This window comes from Toxoplasma gondii, chromosome VIII (genome assembly GCF_000006565.2).
Source record: "Toxoplasma gondii ME49 chromosome VIII, whole genome shotgun sequence".
NCBI lineage: Eukaryota > Apicomplexa > Conoidasida > Eucoccidiorida > Sarcocystidae > Toxoplasma > Toxoplasma gondii.
In genome coordinates this window covers 975,484-994,270 of record NC_031476.1, presented here as the reverse complement: position 1 = coordinate 994,270, position 18,787 = coordinate 975,484, and the positions used below count along the sequence as shown (strand labels likewise).

The following is an 18,787-nucleotide window of genomic DNA, read 5'->3' as shown; positions in this document are numbered from 1 at the left end:
ACTGGCTCAACAAATTGACCAAGACGGAGACGTCGACCGGAAGTACAATCGAAGCAGCGGAAATGATGACGCATGAGGAGAGGAAAGGATGGAGATGACAAGAAACCCTCGCGTAGGCGAAATGGAAAACTACGCCTCCGGTAGACGCGTAGAAAACGAGTCTAGATGAAGAAGGCAGTATGTTTAGCGGAGAAAGTAAGGAAAGAAAGACAATACGCATCTGGAAGAGACTGAAACTACGAGAAAAGTCGCGAAGACCACCAGCGAGTCTCCGCACGGACCCTTGTGTACATTGTGAGAAGAAACTGCGCATGGAACGACTGACAGAATTTCATTGGCTTCTTTCTTCCCTTCTTCTTTTTGCCTTCCGTCGCCTGCCTATTCTCCGGTGGTGGAGGGCAGAATCACTCCAAATTCGCTAAACGCGAACGGCGCTGTGTGGGGTTTCCCCTTCACTCGGGGTAGGTATCTGGGACAGAGAACTCTCCTGTGCGAAGGAAACACCACGAGCTAGCGGACCAAAACGGAAATTTTGGAGCCGACGAGAACTAAATTCCGTCTCACCCAGACGGCTTTGGGAGTCATGTTTCAAAATAAACCCACAAACTTCGAATCTTTCCCGCTACCTGTCTGCATCTTTCGCGGAACTGCTTTGGACAGTTGAAAGTGTTAGCTTCGATTTTCCAAAGATGTCAACATCCGAAGACACCACTATCCTGAGATATCACCATTATAGTCCTAATATCCTTTGATATCTATATGCGCGGATTTCAGTTTCTTGAGACTTCAGTATCGTCCGATAGCAATATGCTGAGAATCAGTATTCTAAGGTAGAAAAGGAAATTGGCTTTGTTCTAGGCGTAATTGATGGTTTACTGATGCATTTCGTAGGAATCGTGAGATAACTGTGCAGAATGAGGTGCAACAGAGCAGAGAAGTGTAGGTTCGTAACCCGTTGCGCCCACTGAAGCTAGCTGGAGTCTCGACATGTTGCAAGCGAAACTACGTAGGGGTGGACGACTGGATTCCCTCCTTAACTTCGTTATGTGTCATTTCCGCAAAGCTGTGTCTTTTTCTCGCTGCTCTGCCCATCTGATATTCCGAAGAAAGCGATCTCAAACGCTGTGGTGCAGAGGAACGTCCAGCGTGTGGATATCAGCTTACTCAACAAGGAAACTGCGTACACAGAGTCAACCCCTTGACAGCCAACGGATCTCGCAGCTTTGGGTCACCGACAAAAACTAGGAAGTTGAGTCGCGGCACCACGAAGGCTCTGCGTGTGTTTGTCTGTAGTGATTTCCCTTAAGTTGGCAGTTGTGGTAGAAAGCCGATCTGCCGTTGTGAAGCATTACGAAAGGCCGGAAAGATCGATTTTCTTGTGCGTGTAGTATCTGTCGCGTTGACAGGAAAGAACACACCACATCCTGCCAATGAACACAAATATTTTTTGTTGCTCTTGGGAGGAACACCAATGCAACCGTGACCATGTGCATTGAGCTCGTACCTTTATGAGGCCCTCCACGCCAGCATCCTATTGACTGAAACCGGTTTGTCTCTTTGTGCTACACTGACCCTCGCAGAACGCCCCTGTTCATGTCGAGATATCTAAAGAAAGAGGAAAGGCAACAAGTTCTCCTCTTGTCCGAAACGAATAATTTGTGGCGTTTTCCAGGCAAACAGGCACGTGTCAGATACTGTGCCCCTGGCGCTGTTCACCCTTGCGCTAGCGTAGTTGCAGTTCGTGGTGTAGCGGTGAGGGGAGACGGGGCCAAGTAGGCATGTTTCCTGAGGTGTTCGTTCCGTGTGTATATCGGCACCCACGAGGAAGAAGGTAACAGCGGCAGACGTTGTCTTTCCCCTTCAAACCAATCTAGGCAGACACTCCTGAATCGGTCCCGGCCGGCCTATTTGTTACGCGGCTTCCTCTCACAAGAGGACACAGTCAGCCGCGGCCCAGGATAAGACACATACCATACAACACTGGGCCATCCCCAACTTTCCTCGTCTCTGAGAGGAAGGCACTGTCTGCGTTTCCTAGTCGATCGTCACACGGTAGTGTGCAAGGTGGAATGACGATTTCTGGAAAACTGACAGTTTTTCACGCACCTTTCCTGGCAGGACTTTCCATCGTCAACATGCCTGGTTGCGAGGTGAAGACTTCTGTGTTGCTGTCTGTTTTATCGCCAGCGATCGACGGCCTGGAGCAGTGGAAGTGTTTATGACGCAGAAGACGAATAAGTTCCCCGAGATTGATCATCACACGCATTCCACGAAGTGCCAAATTCCATCTCTAGCAATCCCTTAGAAGAATACCGTACGAATTGTGTGTGATGAGAGCCGACCCGGGACGCGCTCACTTCTGTGTTTGAGTCAACTTGCTACTGTGCAACACAGTCTGTCGAACACCATCCTACAGCTGCCGTGGTAACACACGAAGAGTGTGGAGGTAAATCGTGTGCTGTTCGGATACTTCACGGGTAGAAAAGCCATGGTTATTCGAAGGGAATTTGTTGCGGCCGTCGCTGCATTCGCACTCCTCCCCCTACTTATTGCAGTGTGCGAGAAGGCTGACGCGGGTGCTACACACGAACCGGACGCGTCTTCGGAAACCGCAACAGTCACATCAGCAAGCGGGGCTCACCGGCTGCGGTCCGCTGGAGAGACGAAGACGGAAGACCAAGTTGCTTTTGGGGAGAGCGAGAGTGATGGGGCACACGCGAGAATGGCAAGTGAAGAGTAAGTGGGAATTAAGTTTGCAGAGACTTGAAAGAATTTTATCGTCAAAGCATCGTGTGTATGCACTTAAAAGGCCAGGTGTCGATCGAGTTTTTTCAGTCATACAGTGGTCGTACCTACGCATAAAGCGATACTAATTAAACGTGTCGCTATGATGTATGTTTCGGCATTTTACAGAGGACACCAAAACATCTGCCTAACTATAAGTTGTGGGAGGTTCGGAACACATTTTTGCAACAGATAACACAGGCATGTCTCCCGCCGTGCAGTAGACTGAGATGGGCGACTTGCGTATCTTCCGCTGTCTCGCACCACGGCAAAAACTAAGTAAACAAGAAATACGGGGTACATGATCTAACAATTCCCTGATTAAAACCGCAGCTACGGTTGCGTCTTGGGTTCCATGGAGCTCGTGCCACTGTTTCTTACGAATGGTTATGCCCTGTGAAGTCTTTGTTGCTCGTCTCCCTTAGCTTCCAATTATCTATCCTACGAGTATAACTCGTCCCCTCACGTTTGCTCACTCTGATGTATTCGCCCTTGTGCTACAGGAAGGCGAACATCGGAGATACGATTGCGCCGACCATGTTTTTAGCGATTGATCGTATTTCTGAAGAAAATATCGCTGAGTCAGACGCTATCGAGATCGCACCGGCAACAGCAGGTTACAAAACCGGTTCTATGGAAAAGGGAGAGACGGCTGAGAAACATTCCGACACTACAGAAACAGGCGGCGGGGGGGCGACAGGAAAAGAAGTGTCAACAAAAAACAAACGCAGGCGGAGAAGTACGGGGACTATCGAATACGTAGAAACACAGATAATGCAGAAGCTCCTGGAAATATCTCACTTTCTGTCTGCGCTGAAAAACTGTTTCCGGTGTTTCCTATCCGGCCTGGGGAGATCGACTGCTGTCGGCCTCGAAGGTGCAGCCGATAAGGCCACGAAACTCGTTCTGCGGCATAGAGCTGATCCAGAACTCAGAGCTCGGAAACGAGAGAGGAAAGAAGTAGGCGCCGAAGCTGCACGTCCCATAGATGAACGGAAAACGACACCAGACGAGGGATTCGTTAACTCTTTCCCGGAGTCGCGTGAACCGAAATGAAGGTTTTGTGGTTCGAGAACGAGCGGTCGAAGTGTAAAGAAACGAGAACGAACGTTGTCGTTCGTCGAGTCTGAAGTCGTGTGTGTACGTTTTTTCTGAGTGCGCCAAGTTTTTTAGTAAATTCTGCACAAGCCAGTAGATGAGGCGAACGCCTAGAAACAACAAATCACTGGGGGACCAAATTGGTGACGTGCAAGGGTGGAAGCCAGTCGCGGCGGGTGGACAGTTCGTGAGTTGTTTCCATACAGAGCAGAATCGTGATAAAAAGAGAGGCTCAGGCAAATACATCTGAGCCATGAGAGTGACGAGAGCCGTTTCTTAAGAGCAGAAAGAGAATCTTGTCAAAATGACCTTTCGATTTACTTCCTTGTAAACAGCCGTTGTCACGATGTAATTCTTGTCAACGACAGGTGTATCTGTCGGCGTTGGTGGCGTCACCCCCTGGGCTGACAGCTTCCGTCGTCGTGAACGCGTGCGTCGCCGAACCGGATATGTTCTTGTGCGTGGTAGTGAAGATGATCTTATTCCCCAGAGAGAGTGCGAACGCATGGACACCCGTGCGAATGTATGTGTACCGATATCTTCTTGTAGATGTTTGCACTTACGAATGCCGCTGACCCTGCAGTTCCTTCTGGTTTACGTTTATGGTGATGGATGGAAGTGCACAGACAAATCTTCCATCCACAGGGCAAACTGGTGGTGCTTCCAAGTGGCCCTCATACGATTTTGATTTTGCGTATTCCCTGCTGTCGACGCCTTGGTTTTCCTACTGTGTCAAAGGTGCCCTTCTTTGACACAGAACTTCCGAGTCGACTTCGTTCCACCTCACCCAAGCCGCCAAACAGGAGCGCGCAGCAACAACGTGGAAGGTGCTGGAGAGTTCCTGTAGTAACATCGTGCTTGTGATTCGGAAAGCCAGAGTCTTCAGTCGACACTTGCCTTGATATCCACCTCTCTTTTGACATATGTGTTCACATAAGTGTACCTACACGGAACCAGGTTACGTAGAGATATTGTCAGCACCATGGGAAGGTAAAAGACTGTCTGCCTCAAATTCTGAAAATCAGTGAGCACCCTACTGAACTGTAAATATCAGTTGAGGCGGCATGCTTTTTTCCTGCATGCTTGTTCCAGCCGCAAATCCTGCTTGATATCCCATGATCGAAATTCGTATCACGATCACTATGCACGTACACATAAATCCAATGAATGAGTATCTCAGCACATTTGTTACATTCATCCAAGTCGCAGACACAGAACTCTTTGAGAGAGACTTCAATAGGCAGCACTACCGAGGAAGAAAAGCAGAGGTAGTTGGAGCAAAGCGCTGTCTCCGAAGCGAGAAATCTGTCCTGGGTCAAAGCTCACAATGGACGCGATGCAAAGCGGCATCCACCCCAGGTTCATGTGCGTTAATAATCAATAGGTGCCTTTTTGAGTTGGACAGTTAAAGCGGGTCTACCCACGCTGCAATGTGACCCCGTCGGTTTCATCAGTACACCTGTTTCTGTTTTTATATATCCCACGACGCACACGTATCTATATTCGTCCATTTATACATAAGTATATAACTGCGTCTTTCCACACTTATTCGCACGCAAATGTACGTAGAGAAGCGCGTCTAATCTCCAGCTAGCTGCCATGCATATTCAACCTCTGCGAGTCGCGTTTTGTTGAGCTCCTGAACGACGTCAGCATCATCAGCGCCCTTTCAGACACTGCTTGTGTTAAATATCGTGAACTCCGCCTACGTTTTGGCTTTACCGCGCCTCTGCCGGTAAAAATCCCGGTGCCTTTTCGGGAAAAGGCCATGTGCAGATCATCAGTCCCCGCTTTCTCCCTTGTTTCTCTATCGTGCTTCCTCCTCTGTGTGAGAACATGGATTCCGTGAAAAGTGATGTGTCGCAAACGTGTCACTGGCTACAGCATGGCTGCCGATCTGTCACCTCCAGGTAGCCAAAATTCAGCATCCTTCGCGTGTCTCCCCGGGAGTTCCGGTGAAGTGTATGTTTTACAGGAAACGACTTTGTATCAATCGTTCCTTAAAGGGTTGCGAGCAACAGTCTCTGGAACCGTTTCGATCGTGAGCTGTAACTCGTAACTTCTCAGGTTCATCTTGGCCTCTTGTTTTCCCTTTCGACCGGCGTCGTATGCTGCCCTTCTGTGGCAGTCAGCTGCCATGTTGCATGCCAGTCTGGCTTTCTCCCATCCCCTTTTCACTTCCTTTATCGTCTACAGAGTTGCGAAAGCATGCATCACGTTTGAACATGGGTTCAAAACGGTCTAACTCATCATTCCTGTATGGCTGTTCTCCTCCAAAGTCGCCTCGCAAGTCCCTCATTGCACTGGCTTTAGTGCGTGATTGCCCGATGCAGACTGACAAGCTGGAGAAGTTCATGAGAAGTCAGGACGCCGCGTGGCTGCAGAAAAATACCAAAGTAAACATCACGACATTTGTGCTGCTTGGATACACATGTTGGTGTTTCAAATATACGCTCGATACAAGGTGACAGAAACGAGCATACAGCAACGCGTCGGGCACAGTCTTGACGAGAAGAGAGATGAGCGAAATTCATGCATGCACATATGCCTAAGCATGTATGTCGCTACTCCTAGCTCCCAAAATCGATACTTCCGGTACAGACGCCACATGTTTCCAAAATACGAGTATGAAGAGAATGAAGTTTTGTTCATTTAGGCATTGTATACGTATGCGTACAGCCTTCAGAAACCGGCTTTTCACGATGCGCGCAAATGTGTGGCGCATGCGTCACCGCGGATGGCGAGGAAATTTGGAAAAAGTCGAAAGCCACTTACAAGGTTGAATGCCTCTTCAAGAACTTCTACTTCTTTGTCGCACATCCTGCTCTCCCCACTACCGTCACGCAAACTCCGCATGTCTCCTCGAGTTCTAAAATCTTCTGAGACGCCTCCTCGTTCGCTCTCAACAGAGGCGAGATGCCAGAAGGCCCCCGCTGCGTGCTGCACGCGGCTGCGAGGGAGAATCGAAAGAAAGACGAAACACCAAGTGCTGTTCTCGAAGTGTGTATGGTGTAACTGTTTATAAAAAACGCGTCACCACCACCGGTGTCTCGCCATGCGTACTACGACGTGTATCTACGTCGCTTCTGCTTGTCCGTTCCAGTCTCTTGTTTTTCTCCGTCATCCTATTCCTTCTTTTCCCCTTGGTGCCTCTCTCGTTCTCGCTCTATTCTCGGTCCATTCCGTCGAGCGGAAAAAAGTGCATGCATCACGCACCGTCGTCCTGCCTACGCCAAGTCAAATCCACAGAATGCTTTCTTCACCTGAGTCTTGACTACTGAAAGTGAATAAAATTTTTGGAAGTTGCTGTGAAGCCTATAGTTCCTGAAATCCTGAAGATTTGTTTCGTCTGTGGCTTCCGCCGCTTCTTCGACTCTTGCTTCTCCGTTCGTTCGATGGCGGCTCTGCCAGCTGGCTTTTGTGATGCCTACGCGAGAGGATTCCTGAAGAAGTTCAGTTTGTCTCCTCTGTAGACTTGCTGCTGTTCTTCGGTCGCCGGTTGTCCACCGCGGTCCTGCTCCTGTGTTTCCTCTTTCTTGTTGGGGTCGAAGGGTCGATTCTCCTGTTCTTTTACCGAGGCATGTAGCGAAGGTTTGGAGGCGCCTTGAACATGCTCCGTCTCCCATGCTGAGACGGACATTTCCTGTGAGACCGCTGTCGGCTCCAGGAGCAGCCTAGCCACGGCCTGCTCATACGCAACAGGGACAGAAATGCGAAGGAAGTGACGATCAAAGGAGAGTCAAAAAAAGATGGGGCCACACAGCTGGAGAGAATGGCAAATCACACGAGATGCAGAAGACGCTTGGTGGCCCTGGCACATGCGCCAGCGGCAGAGAGCAGAGAAACCGAGAAAACCAGCACGCCATCAAGATGCGAAAGAGCGGCTGAGACAGAACACAAAGCACGGAGAACGAGAACCATGATGGTCTTTAGGGAAGAAATCAGAAGGAAAGAAAGTCCAGTAACGGGGACAAGAGAAACCACTTTATAAGATAAGAAATATACCTCGCGCCGCTATAGGTGAAATGCGACGGTTCTCCAGTCTTCATTCCAAAAACAGATGGACTTACAGAAGTTCGGGGACACGGTTCTGCTGCTTCTGGTCCAGTCGCCGGAGTGGCTGCGACGATCGACGGGAGGAGACGCCAAGACTCATTTCGTATATGCATGCTGGAATACACAGGAAACGCACGAAAAACTCCTTAAGTCTCTCTACATACAAAAGCAATCTTTCATTGAGACGCTTAAATTCTTGGAAGGGAGAGATGTGGGAACACGCAGCCACAAACCGGTCTTCACTTGATGTCTGTGGCGGCTAACATAGCAGGAGCTTCCTCTGTTGCCGACCTCGCCACACAAGACACGCGGACACACCACTGCATCGACGTATTTCTATACTCACAGCCATACACACATACATTTGTGAAGCCTCAACATATATATATATATACATATATATATATATAAGAGCGGTGAGTAGACAGCACCAAATTGGGGGACAACGAGAAGTCTCCGTGCTCATTTCCGCATACACACGAAATATGTTTGTTCATGGAGCACAGCCGAGATACCCTTGAACTCTCCCAGGTGGTCATACGCAGACTCCAGGACAGTGAGCTCCATTTCAAGCTTCCCTTCGTGTTTTGGCAGCTTTCAGCAGGACTCCTCACAACGTTTCGCCCGCACAGATGATACTTGCTGAGCGCCGTGCCTCACCAGTTTTCCCCGAGTAGCAGTCGACTGTCCCCGGCTGCGGAATGCGCCAAGCTCGAGCTGGCCTCCTCAAGGATCCGTTGATCTATCTGGTGGAGAGCCTGTCTTCGCAAATCTCTTTGCAGGCGAGCATGCAGAGGAGCTGTGAAGCCTGTGCAGACCGCAGGGGCGAAAACCAAGAGGTGACACACATGAGGAGGCGCGAGACGTTGCAGCTTACGCCAGGGTGATGACGCAGCAAAACAGGATCAGCGCGGCGAAACGGCCCGAGAGAGGCACCCGTACTGGCGCTCTGCTGGGAAACCGCATGTCTGATAAATACTCCAACGGCTAACGGCCGGTAAATCCTTGCAGATATTGGCACATAGGCAGACGTTAACACGGAGATCCAAGTCAGCCACTATCCAGTTCAGTCTTGTATACACACGCTTGCATGCATCAAAGTCCTCCAAGATCCGCCCCGCGAAGAGTCGATCGTGTGGTCTCTCCTCAAAGGATGGTCAACCTGCTTGTTGCACGCTCGCATAGAAACAGTTGAAGCTGCACTAAAACGTCCATAAGCGTGTTCACGATATTACAAACAAATGAATGAACTTCCAGAACTAGGTGGCCACGTAGAATGCGTGAGGAGAGACAGGCCGAGACGGAGAGATCCAGGCGCCGTCACATGCTCTTGTTCTTGAACTCGTGGCGTGCGAGGCAACGAGCAGCTCTATACGGGAAGAAACGAAGGATCCGTCGACAGGTGGCTGCAAGACTGGTTGTGGAGTACAGAACCTCTCTGCTCTGCGCGAAATCGGAGAGCGAAACAAACGGCGTGTACCTTCCAAAAGACCGAGAGCAGTATCCAGCGGAGCGACAGCCTTGGCCAGCCGAGGCGCCGCCGCCTAACAGAGAACACAAAAATCACAAAGACATGTTCCACATACTTTGTGAAGGTTTCCGTAGACCGTGTTTTTACACACGTGCCTAGAGATATTGATTCGCGTGGATGTCACTAAAGATGTCCATGAATAAGTGCACAAGCATTCATGTCTGAGCGACTCTAGGATCGCTCTGTAGCTGACTGAATCTCTGTACGAAACAAAGCTGTTTCTAGATATTACACTCTCAAAAAACGCGCTGAGCTCCGTTCCCTAGAGCAGACCTGAGACACTCCTGCATACCTCCACGTGCTCAGAGATTTCCAGGAGGACAAACGCCTCCATTCGACTCCGCATCGTTTCGAGGGCCTCGACCTCCTGAGACGAAACGCCACATATGCACAAGCGAAAAAGGAGGAACAGATCTGCCACCATATGGTAGACGCTCAGAAAGAGCAAGGAAGAACCGCAGCACCAGCGCACATGCATACCAATAAGACGTGTGTACTGGGAGGGGAAGGAAAACCTTCGAATTGCGTGCTTTTCATAAAACACCTGCGGCCCGCCCCGCAACAGAAGAAAGTCCCACAAGAGTCACGTGGCTGGGTGCCGCTCGAACTGGTCCATCCTGCAGACTTCTCAGAAAAAAAGTGGATCACCTGTGAAAGGCTCCTCAAATCTGTAGCTACCTCGTTCTCCCCGAAGCGTACTGAGGCCTACAGGCGGCGCATTACTCCCCACTTCTCAAAAGGGATCTGTTCGCACCCCCGTCCTCTGAGGCACCTCCCCTTGTGACACCTTACAGATGAGAGGAAGCGTCGGAAGAAGGTGCGCAAGAGAAAGACGGCAGCGTCCTCTTTCTCGAGACACTGCTCTGGATTCTGCTCGGCCAGCCACTTCTGAGGATCCAAGTACAGGCACAGGGCGCTCGTCGATTCGAGGAGGAGTCCACAGAGAGGGGGAGATGCAGCGAGAGAGTCGAGGCTGTTCCATGCAGCCTTGAGTGTCTCCAACAGCCGCCGCAGAGGAGGGCCGAAGACGCCTTCTGCTCACAAGACCAACACAGGGAAGGAAGCCTCTAATATCAGCCTGACCCCCCTTGTATATCGCGACCCTCGAAGAGCGACGAAGATCTCTGAGAGGTGGGAAGAAACGCGTATCACACGAGTCACCTCTTAGCAGTCGTTCTTGCCTCAGAAAACGTCACGGCCTCTCCTCGACACGGAAACGAAGCTCCGCAGAGCCGAACAAAGAAGCAATATCCGGGCAAAAGAGCGGTGCTGCTAGACACCCGACTTTCGATCACCAACTACGTTTCTTAGATCTGTTGATGAAAAGGTTACCGTTTTTCTCAGTCTTGTTTCTGGCCTAGACAGACCGCACAGGGTGGATGTTGGGTGTTGAGACGGCTTGCGTCGGTCGAGGAAACAACGACCGCGAATGGAATTTCCCTTCCTTCTAACAGAACGCGTGCGAACCGCTTACTGTAGAAGCTCTCAATCGCGTCGTCCTGGGACAAGGCCCCCACGCGGGGAGACGCAGCGTCGAAGAGGGCCACCGCAGCAACGACCAGTTCGCTGGACACATGGGAGAACGTTGGAGGCGAAACAATGTAGCCACGCGTACATTTACAGTTATTCTACATCCACACACACGCCCAGATAAATAGATCCACATGAATACATACATACGCCGTTGCCTATGTGCACGTCAGTCCGTATGCGGCTCGAAGGACTTGCAGATCGGTGTTCGAAGACAAAGATGCAACTACCGATACAAATGTGTCCTCGCATGCAAAACCTACCCCGTAAAAGGCTCCGGAGTGGTGACGAATGGGCTCTGCCTTCTTGATTCAGACTTACTTGGAAAATGCGAGGAGACTTTGGAGCTCTGCGGAGTGCTGAAGGAACGTCGCGAGTGCGTGCGGCTGAGTCACTGCTCCATCGGCAATGAGTTGCTCGATTTCTCGACTCAGGAAAGCCGCATCGAGAGTGATCCAGAACTCGAGCATTCCGATGGGGCCTGGAAACGACTTGTCCACCCTCTTTGAACTGTCGAAGAACCGAAAAGAGAGCCAGTCTTCTTGTTTTTCCTCCAGCTTGGTGTCGCTCTCCTCGCCACCTTTTTCCCACCGCGCGGAGTCGGAAGTATCGCCTGTGTCGCGTTCTCGCCTCTCTGATGCTCCCCCGGCGGAATCTGGGTTTTCCACTTCGCCTCTCTGCCTCCTCTTCTCCGCTGGAGAGAGAGTCTGCTGCGCCTTCTCTCCCTCGCTCGCCATGCTCTCTCTGTCGCTGTCTTCGTCCTCACGAAGGGCAGCTGTGACAAGGCCACGAAGAAGAGAGAAGCCACCAGTCCCTGTGCGGTCTTTTCCTTTGTCCTTCTCTGTCGCGCCTCCCTCCTCGCCGGCTCTCGCCTGTCTCGCTTCCTCTGCACGTTGATCCCCAGACGATCCCGGTGCTGCGCGGACCGCCTCGTTCGTCCCCTTCCTGTCTTGCTCGCTCCGTGTCTCCATGGATGTCTCCTTGTCTCGACTTTGCCCTTCGTCGCCGCCTCGCCTCCTTCGGCTCTGAGGCGAGACACGCTTTTCTCCCGGGGGGTAGATCAACGTGTTTTCGTTGAAGTCGCGCATGACGACGCCGGCCGCCCTGACGCTGCCCTGGTCCCTGTAGAAAGCGAACAAATCGAGAGCCTGCTGAAGATGAAAGAGAAACAGAGAAGCGGAACCGCTATAGGGTGCCGCAACCTCGAGTTCCGCAGCCGCGGACGCTCGCGGCGACAATGCTCCAACACGACTCTCGCCCACGAGAGCGGCGCCTTCGCCGTCCTGTTTCGGTGTCCCTGCTTGCCAGGCCCCTTCCGCGGGCCTGAGAGGAGACACAGGAGCCCGAAGCGCCTCCTGCGAGGCGTTGGACAGAGGCAGAGGATCGGAGACAGAAGAAGAGACAGGGACGAAAACGAGGGCAGGCATGCGGTCGAGAAGAAACTGTCGAAACGTATCCGCAAGGATGAACTGCAGGCCCTCCGCAGGGTCCACGTGGAGACAGAGAGAGCACGCCGCGACTTCCAGGGCCTGCAATCCTTCTGCGTCCTGTTCCCACTCGGTCGCAGACAACAAGTGCATCTCTCCTTTCGCTCTCAGTTGGCCTTCCAGACCGCTGAGATGCCCAGGCGACGACGCAGGCAGCTGTCGGTCGAACAGCGGAGAATTGTCCGCAAGGTGAGGGAGGAAAAAGTGGAAAACGAGACGCAGACTCAGAGAGCCTGTTGAGCGGCCGCGTTGCAGGACCCGATCCACCCTGCAGTCTTCTGGGTCGACCCAGTCGACACCGGCTGAATCGTAGAGCAAATCCTCGTGGCGCTCCAGCTGCTTTAGGAGAAACTCACGCGCCCACTCAGGCTTGTCCAGGCGCAGCAAAGGCCCGCCTTCTCTGAACAAAAGGAAATGGTGTGAGGAGCACAAGACAGTCACCGCGTTAGCTCTTGGGAGAACGCCTTCCGAACCCCCAATACACGCGAGTTCAAAGATGGGGGTTTATCCTCCGTATACAGCCGACACTGTGAACATAAAGATCACACCTGGACCATGAATTGTAAGTACCACAGCAAAGGGCACATCTCCACATCTGGGGTCCTAGCGAAGCGAGGAGGTATCAGTGTGTATGCAAACACGCAGATGTCTCGAACGTACACGGTGTGGTCCGCGGAATTCTGGCATACCTGCAGAAGTGGAACTGGAAGGCTGCAGCGAGAGGAGACGCCAGGGCTTGAATCGCCCAGACCTTTTCAGGATGTGAGACCGCAGTATGTCCTACGGCGCATCTGGCCGTCTTCCACGGCTCTTCCGCCACCTTTGCTGCGCCCTTCCGCTGTCCTACTTGCTCGTCACACCTCTTCTTCTCGGTCATCGCCTCGGTGCATGCTCCTTCTAGTTCCTGCAGCGCAAAAAGGCCTCCGAGAGCGAGAAACAGCGGCGAAAACGGAGTCGCGTTTCCCCGCTCTTCCGCGTCGTTCTCGTCCGGCAAGGCCTGCCTTTGCGCCTCAGGTGCGCCGTCCGTCTCCGCCGCAGAGCCGACCTTCTTCGGAACCAGCAGGCCCCACTCTATGGACTTGAGCGCAACTGTCACGAACGCCACTAAGCAGCAGCGAGCGCGATGAACGAGGAAACGGAGTCTCTGATTCGCATGCGCGCGAGTCGCCGGTGGTAGCGCCTGCACGCGGGGCTGCTCTGAGATTTGCGTGAGAAGAACGAGGAGGTGTCCGGCACTGGACAAAAAGGCGACAGGCGAAGCAGAGGAGTCGGACGGAGTCAGGAGCACCAGACGGTCCAGGAGCCGCCGCGCAGACTCTGTCAGCTGGATGAAAGAGGGGAAGAGGCGAGAGAAAAGAGAGAATAATGCAAAAGATCACAGTTCACCAAAGAAGGGAAACGAAAGGGAGAAACGAGACATACAACACGAAAGACAAGGGGGCACACACACACACACACACACACGTTCAGCAGCAAAACGCTTCAGAGCAAGAAATCCAACAAACCAATGTCGGCAGAGGCGGTTCTACCAAGCACTTTGTTTTCGGCAGAAATGGTTCCCGTACCTCTAGGAGATGCGTCAGCTGCGTGAGAAATCTTTCCTTCATTTCCAGCAGAGCGACTTCCGCCAGTTGCCCCATGGCCTCCTTCATCAACACTTCCTCTTCACGTCTCCCCTCGTTCTCTCCACCTCGCTCGCTCGCTGCGCGCGTTCTCTCTTCCGCGTTCGTGCCGTCACGCCCGCCGAGGCGCCGCAACACAGACTGCTGGACGTCCTGCACCTGCCGGCCCAAGGCTCCGACCAAGGCGAGACTCGCTGCGGTGGCTTTCACCAGACCCCCTGTCTTCCCTGATCCTGTCTTCCTTGACCCCGTCTTCATCCATCCTCCCTCTCCTTCTCCATCCTCCCCAGAAGTCCACTCATCATCGTTTCTTAGCCGCTGAAGCTGCTCTTCCTCGGCGCGAATCCGCGCATCGAGGCGCGCAGAGCACTGGGCCAGCCAGTGTGCCACGCGTCCTTCAGCGCAGTCTCCTTTCTCTTGCATTTCCGCATTTCTCTCGGCTCTCTCGAGTGCATTTCTCTGCTCCGCCACTGCCTTCCGCAGCTCCCACAAGTCTGGAAGCGAGTCTCTGTCTCGCAGCTGGTGGGCTCTCTGCCGGTCTCCCCACTCGTGTGCTTGCCGAGGATCTTCGAGGGTCCTTCCACTCGAAAGAAAGACCTTCTCTTTTCCTTCAGCCTCTACGCTGCTCCCCGCTCCTCGGCCTCGTGATTCTTGTCTGTATCCTTCTTCTCTCCAGTTCTCGGCGTCTTCTGCTTCTCGTGTTTCACCCGTTACAGGAACGCGTGCTATTCTTTCTCTATGGGGCGCGAAGGGCCTCTCAGGGAGGAGAAGCCAGCTTCGGAGGCCGGCATTTTCTTCTCTTCTCAAGCTCTCGCGCGCCAGCTGTGTGGCTAGCCAGGACGCAGTCTCTGTCCACCGCGTCGGGTCGGGAAGGAGGCCGGAAGCGGCGAACCGTGTGCGGGAGAGACGGCGAGGAAGCCATTTTTCGAGGTACTTCTTTGTCGACAAGAAGCGCATGCGCGAGGCCGTTTGGTCTGCGAGGTAGAGAACAGCCGCTCCTCGATCTCGGATTCGTTCGCTGCTGCTTCCTGGCTCTGCCTCCCCTCCCCTCGCCTCTTTCTCCCCGCCCTTCGCCTCTGCCCCGTCGGGCCTCCTCTGGGACCTCATCGCGCCCGAAGCGGCTTGTCGCTCACGGGTCTCCTCGTCCCCGTCCGCTCCGTCTCGAAAGGAGTTCTCGCCAAGGAGGAAGTTCCGCGTAGACGACAAGCCGCGAGCGGTCACCTGCAGAACGCGGCCTGCGGCGAAGATACTCGACTTCTCTCTCCGCGTCTCGCCCACAAGCAAGCTGTCCAGCGCCCCTGCGAAGCTGCGCCCAGCTCCTTCGGAAGCCGAGAGAGAGGAGGAAAACGAGGAAGAGGAAAACGAGGAAGAGGACAAAGACGATGAGGCATCCATGAGAACCGGAAGGGGAGAACTGTTGCGAGTGTTGAGACAGGGTAGCCGTGAAGAAGAGGCCGCGCTGGCAGAAGTCCAGTCTGATGAAGCTGGGATGAGAGACGTGGAAGCCGCTGGAGTTTGAGAAGCTGGTGGGTTCTCGGAGACAAAAGGATCAAACCCAAGAGATGGCGAGGAAGGTCGGAGAAGCGATTCGCGGTGGCCTCCGTCCTGGTCACTCGCGCGGCTTCTCGCGTTCTCGCGGAGCTCGAAACCACCTGGACCCGGCACTCTCGTCGCGGTCTGTGTTTCCACCTGTCTCTTGTCTCCGGAAAGCGAGGACGAGCGGAAAGAGACAGCAGAGCCATCGCGGTCGGTCGACAGTGCCTGAGGCTGCCCGGGAGAAGACGCCTCAGTCTTGTCGGTCTCAAGACCCACCGCGGAAGTCAAGCAGGCATCCGCTGGAGGGGAGACAGGAGAAGTCGACGAAAACCGACACACAGCGTCAGTGCCAGAGGAGGGGAGGAAAGAGCCTCCGGACGGGCAAGAAGACAACTGAGACGAAGAAAGGGAAGAAGGAAGTGAAGAAGAGGAGGGAAGAGAAGAAGATTGGGGAGAAGAGGGGATTTGAGGAGAAGAAGAAGCGTCGTGTCTTTCTGGAGCAAGCTGCTGGCGAAGAACGTCTCTGAGGTCTGTCCACGGAGCAGCAACGGCAGGTTGAGCGCCAGGCGGCGAGGCACTCGGAGCTTTCGGAGGTGAGGCTGAAGCAGAAGCCCCGCTCCGTTGCGGCAATTGCCGCCGAAGAGCTTCCTGCAAATCCAGCCACGGCGGCTGAGCAGAGAGAGACGGCGACGAGGGCAACGGGTCGCGGATGAGGCCGCGAGAAGAACATGGCGATGAAGAGAGAGAAGAAAAGGAGGAAGACGAAGAGGACGAAGAGGACGAAGAGGACGAAGAGGAGGAAGAGGAGGAACAGTCAGCGGACGTCGGGGAAGATGTCTTCAGAGGTCTGGTTCCGGCGAAGAAAGAAGTCAGAAACATGGTGCAGAGGAGCAGGGAAGGCAAACGAGAAACGAAGACGAAGAGGCAGAGCAGGAGGGAGCGAACGACGATCGCAAGTCAGAAGGCAACGATAGTTGCATCTTTATCTCGGTGAAAACTCGGTGTTGTACGAGGTTTTTTGAGTTGTATTTCTTTTGAGTTGTCTCTCTTTTCATGATCTGCTCCCTTCCTGTAGTGGACCTCCTTTCCGTCCCCCATCTTCCGTTGTTGCCGGTACTTTGGTGGTCGGTGTCTCCTGGAGCGCGCTGACGCCTTTCTTCTGCCGTCTCTTCGCCTCGTGCTCCTTCAGCTGGCTGCGTCCTTTGCCCTCTTTCTCCTGAAGCCTCTGTCTCTCTCTGTAGGCGTCGTGGTGTGTGCATCCTCGTCCCCGTTCCCCTGCTCGCTCTCCTTCGCGGCGCGACTCACCGCGCCTGATTTCGCACACAAGCTGGTCTCTCGGTCAAGTCTCTCTCGGACCCGTCTCGCGGCTTCGTTGCTTGCTTTTCACTTCTTAGCCAAGGAACTGAGATACACGCTCGGCCTGAAAAGAACTGGCTTTCCAGCTCGAGGGGGCTGCTCTCTTCTTCGCCTCTTTTTGAAGACAAGGAAACGCATGTCAGCTCGCTGTCTGCTGCATGCAACCATTATCAGTTCGCCTTTTCATCTCGTATGACCTGCTTGGAACACCCTAGGTCTTTGCGCGCCTGCCAGGCAGCTTATATTCGGTCAACCAGCGATGACCTGTGTCGACCTGTCCGCTGGCCTCTCTATCAACCAGCCAAGCCACGCACACAAGAGAGGGGACGAGCCCCGAAAAAGGAGCAGCGGAGACCCAGAGAGGATTTGTTTGAGGGTGTATTGACGAGGAAATGCGGCCCTTTCGAGAATTCCAAACATCGATGCGTAGCCAGTGAGCTCGGCTGCGTCGGCACGGTGGTCCGTACTCGCACTTCGAAGTGGACTCCCATCCCTTCTAGTTTCTCGTCGAGCACTCTGGGTTATTTTCCTCTCTTCTGTGCAGTTGACAAGCAGCAATCTGCGCATTTCTCCGCTTTCGCTTTGCGGGCGCCTTCCTTTTTTCTGCTGTCCCGACTGGAGGCTCGCGCAATGTGTAAGTAGCAAACAGGACACGGGTCTACACTTTTCTCTTTCCGCGGCCACACGCCACGGCGTTGTTCCTCCAAACTCTTAAAAGTTTCTTTCCCTTTTGAAGGAACTGGTTATCTTCGTTTCCGTCTCTCGACCCCGTGTTTTTCCCCCGCTCCCAGGCTCGCCTCCTCCCTTGCGCCATGTTAAGTGCGTAAAACGCGTTCGTCTCATTACAGCGAGATTCCCAGCCATCTCGCTCGCGAGGCCGCAGGCTGTAGTCCTCTCACCCTCGGCTGCTCTCTCTCTTCGCAGGTAGCGGGTCCACAGCTAAACGCTTCGGCTTTCAACACTCTACGGCCATCCATGTTTGCTGGGAAGCTGCATTGCTGAAAGGGGTCCGTTAAAAAGCGACAGAAGCGAGAGGAGGCACATTCGAAAGAAGATACAGCGCGTCCGACAAGGCAACAAGAAGCGGCATAGAGGGAACACAAAGCCGAGGACTCACCGGAGACGCAGCCGAAGAGACAGGGAATCCAGACGGAGGAGAGGCGGGGAGAGACAGAGAGGTGACGAGGGCTGAGGGGAGACATGGCGGCAGCAACGAAGTGTCTGCGCAGAAGGCTGACGAAGGATCGTGAACTCTTCCTGACTGAAGATCTGTGAATCCAGTTATTCGCGCCCCCTCTGTTCCCGCCACAAAAAACAAGTAGGCCGCGTTGTTTCAAGTGACCCAGAGACATATCAGCAGGGAGTCTCCTCGTGAGAGGGTCAGACGCTCGAGATATGAGATGCCCACGTTGAGACCGCCTGATGATAATGAGCGAAAAAGGGGTGTCGTGTCGCTTTGACGTTCAAAGAAGTTGTGGAACAATGAAAAGAATGTTCGAGGTCTTTCGATCGCGCTTCTTGATGTATTCGAACATTCAGATTTCTCGTACGTGTATATATATATATATATACGTGTAATGTCTATACGTATTTGTAGGTCCTTGTTTGTACGAGCATGTGACAGTGTTAAAGCATTTACCGTTACACATGTATGCAGTTTTGTGTTTAACTTCATGGACAGCCGTGTGACCAGCCATGTGGATACATCTCTCGCACGAGTCGATAGGGGCCTCGCTGCAGTTGCTGTAGGTTTTTGATTGTTGCCGTTCCCCCGTTCCTTCCCTAGA

General features: G+C 53.2%; 2 protein-coding genes across 2 annotated transcripts; one reads left to right on the top strand and one right to left on the bottom strand.

Moving 5' to 3' along the window:
• Nucleotides 1-2,046: 2,046 nt before the first annotated feature.
• On the top strand, nucleotides 2,047-3,840 carry TGME49_230705 (hypothetical protein; the record flags this gene model as incomplete). Its single annotated transcript, XM_018780273.1, has 2 exons — nucleotides 2,047-2,736; nucleotides 3,288-3,840. Exons 1-2 carry the CDS (start codon nucleotides 2,489-2,491, stop codon nucleotides 3,838-3,840), a joined length of 801 nt encoding a protein of 266 aa, XP_018636869.1. The 5' UTR covers nucleotides 2,047-2,488.
• A 2,066-nt stretch (nucleotides 3,841-5,906) lies between these two features.
• TGME49_230700 (hypothetical protein) lies at nucleotides 5,907-17,041 on the bottom strand. The gene is made up of 12 exons (XM_002367940.1): nucleotides 14,052-17,041; nucleotides 13,176-13,810; nucleotides 11,321-12,886; nucleotides 10,944-11,035; nucleotides 10,262-10,503; nucleotides 9,762-9,836; nucleotides 9,419-9,482; nucleotides 8,599-8,746; nucleotides 7,953-8,052; nucleotides 7,314-7,567; nucleotides 6,658-6,832; nucleotides 5,907-6,260 (listed from the first exon to the last, which is right to left on the bottom strand). Exons 1-12 carry the CDS (start codon nucleotides 16,521-16,523, stop codon nucleotides 6,192-6,194), a joined length of 5,892 nt encoding a protein of 1,963 aa, XP_002367981.1. The 5' UTR covers nucleotides 16,524-17,041; the 3' UTR covers nucleotides 5,907-6,191.
• Between the last annotated feature and the right edge of the window lie 1,746 nt (nucleotides 17,042-18,787).

Coding starts and splice junctions, on each gene's coding strand:
- TGME49_230700 (XM_002367940.1), bottom strand. CDS start 16,523: ATGTTTCTGACTTCTTTCTTCGCCGGAACCAGACCTCTGAAGACATCT. Junction 11,036..11,320: donor AGTCTCCTCGCATTTTCCAA/GTAAGTCTGAAT, acceptor CCATGTGTCCAG/CGAACTGGTCGTTGCTGCGG. Junction 10,504..10,943: donor CGCGATTGAGAGCTTCTACA/GTAAGCGGTTCG, acceptor TCTTGTGAGCAG/AAGGCGTCTTCGGCCCTCCT.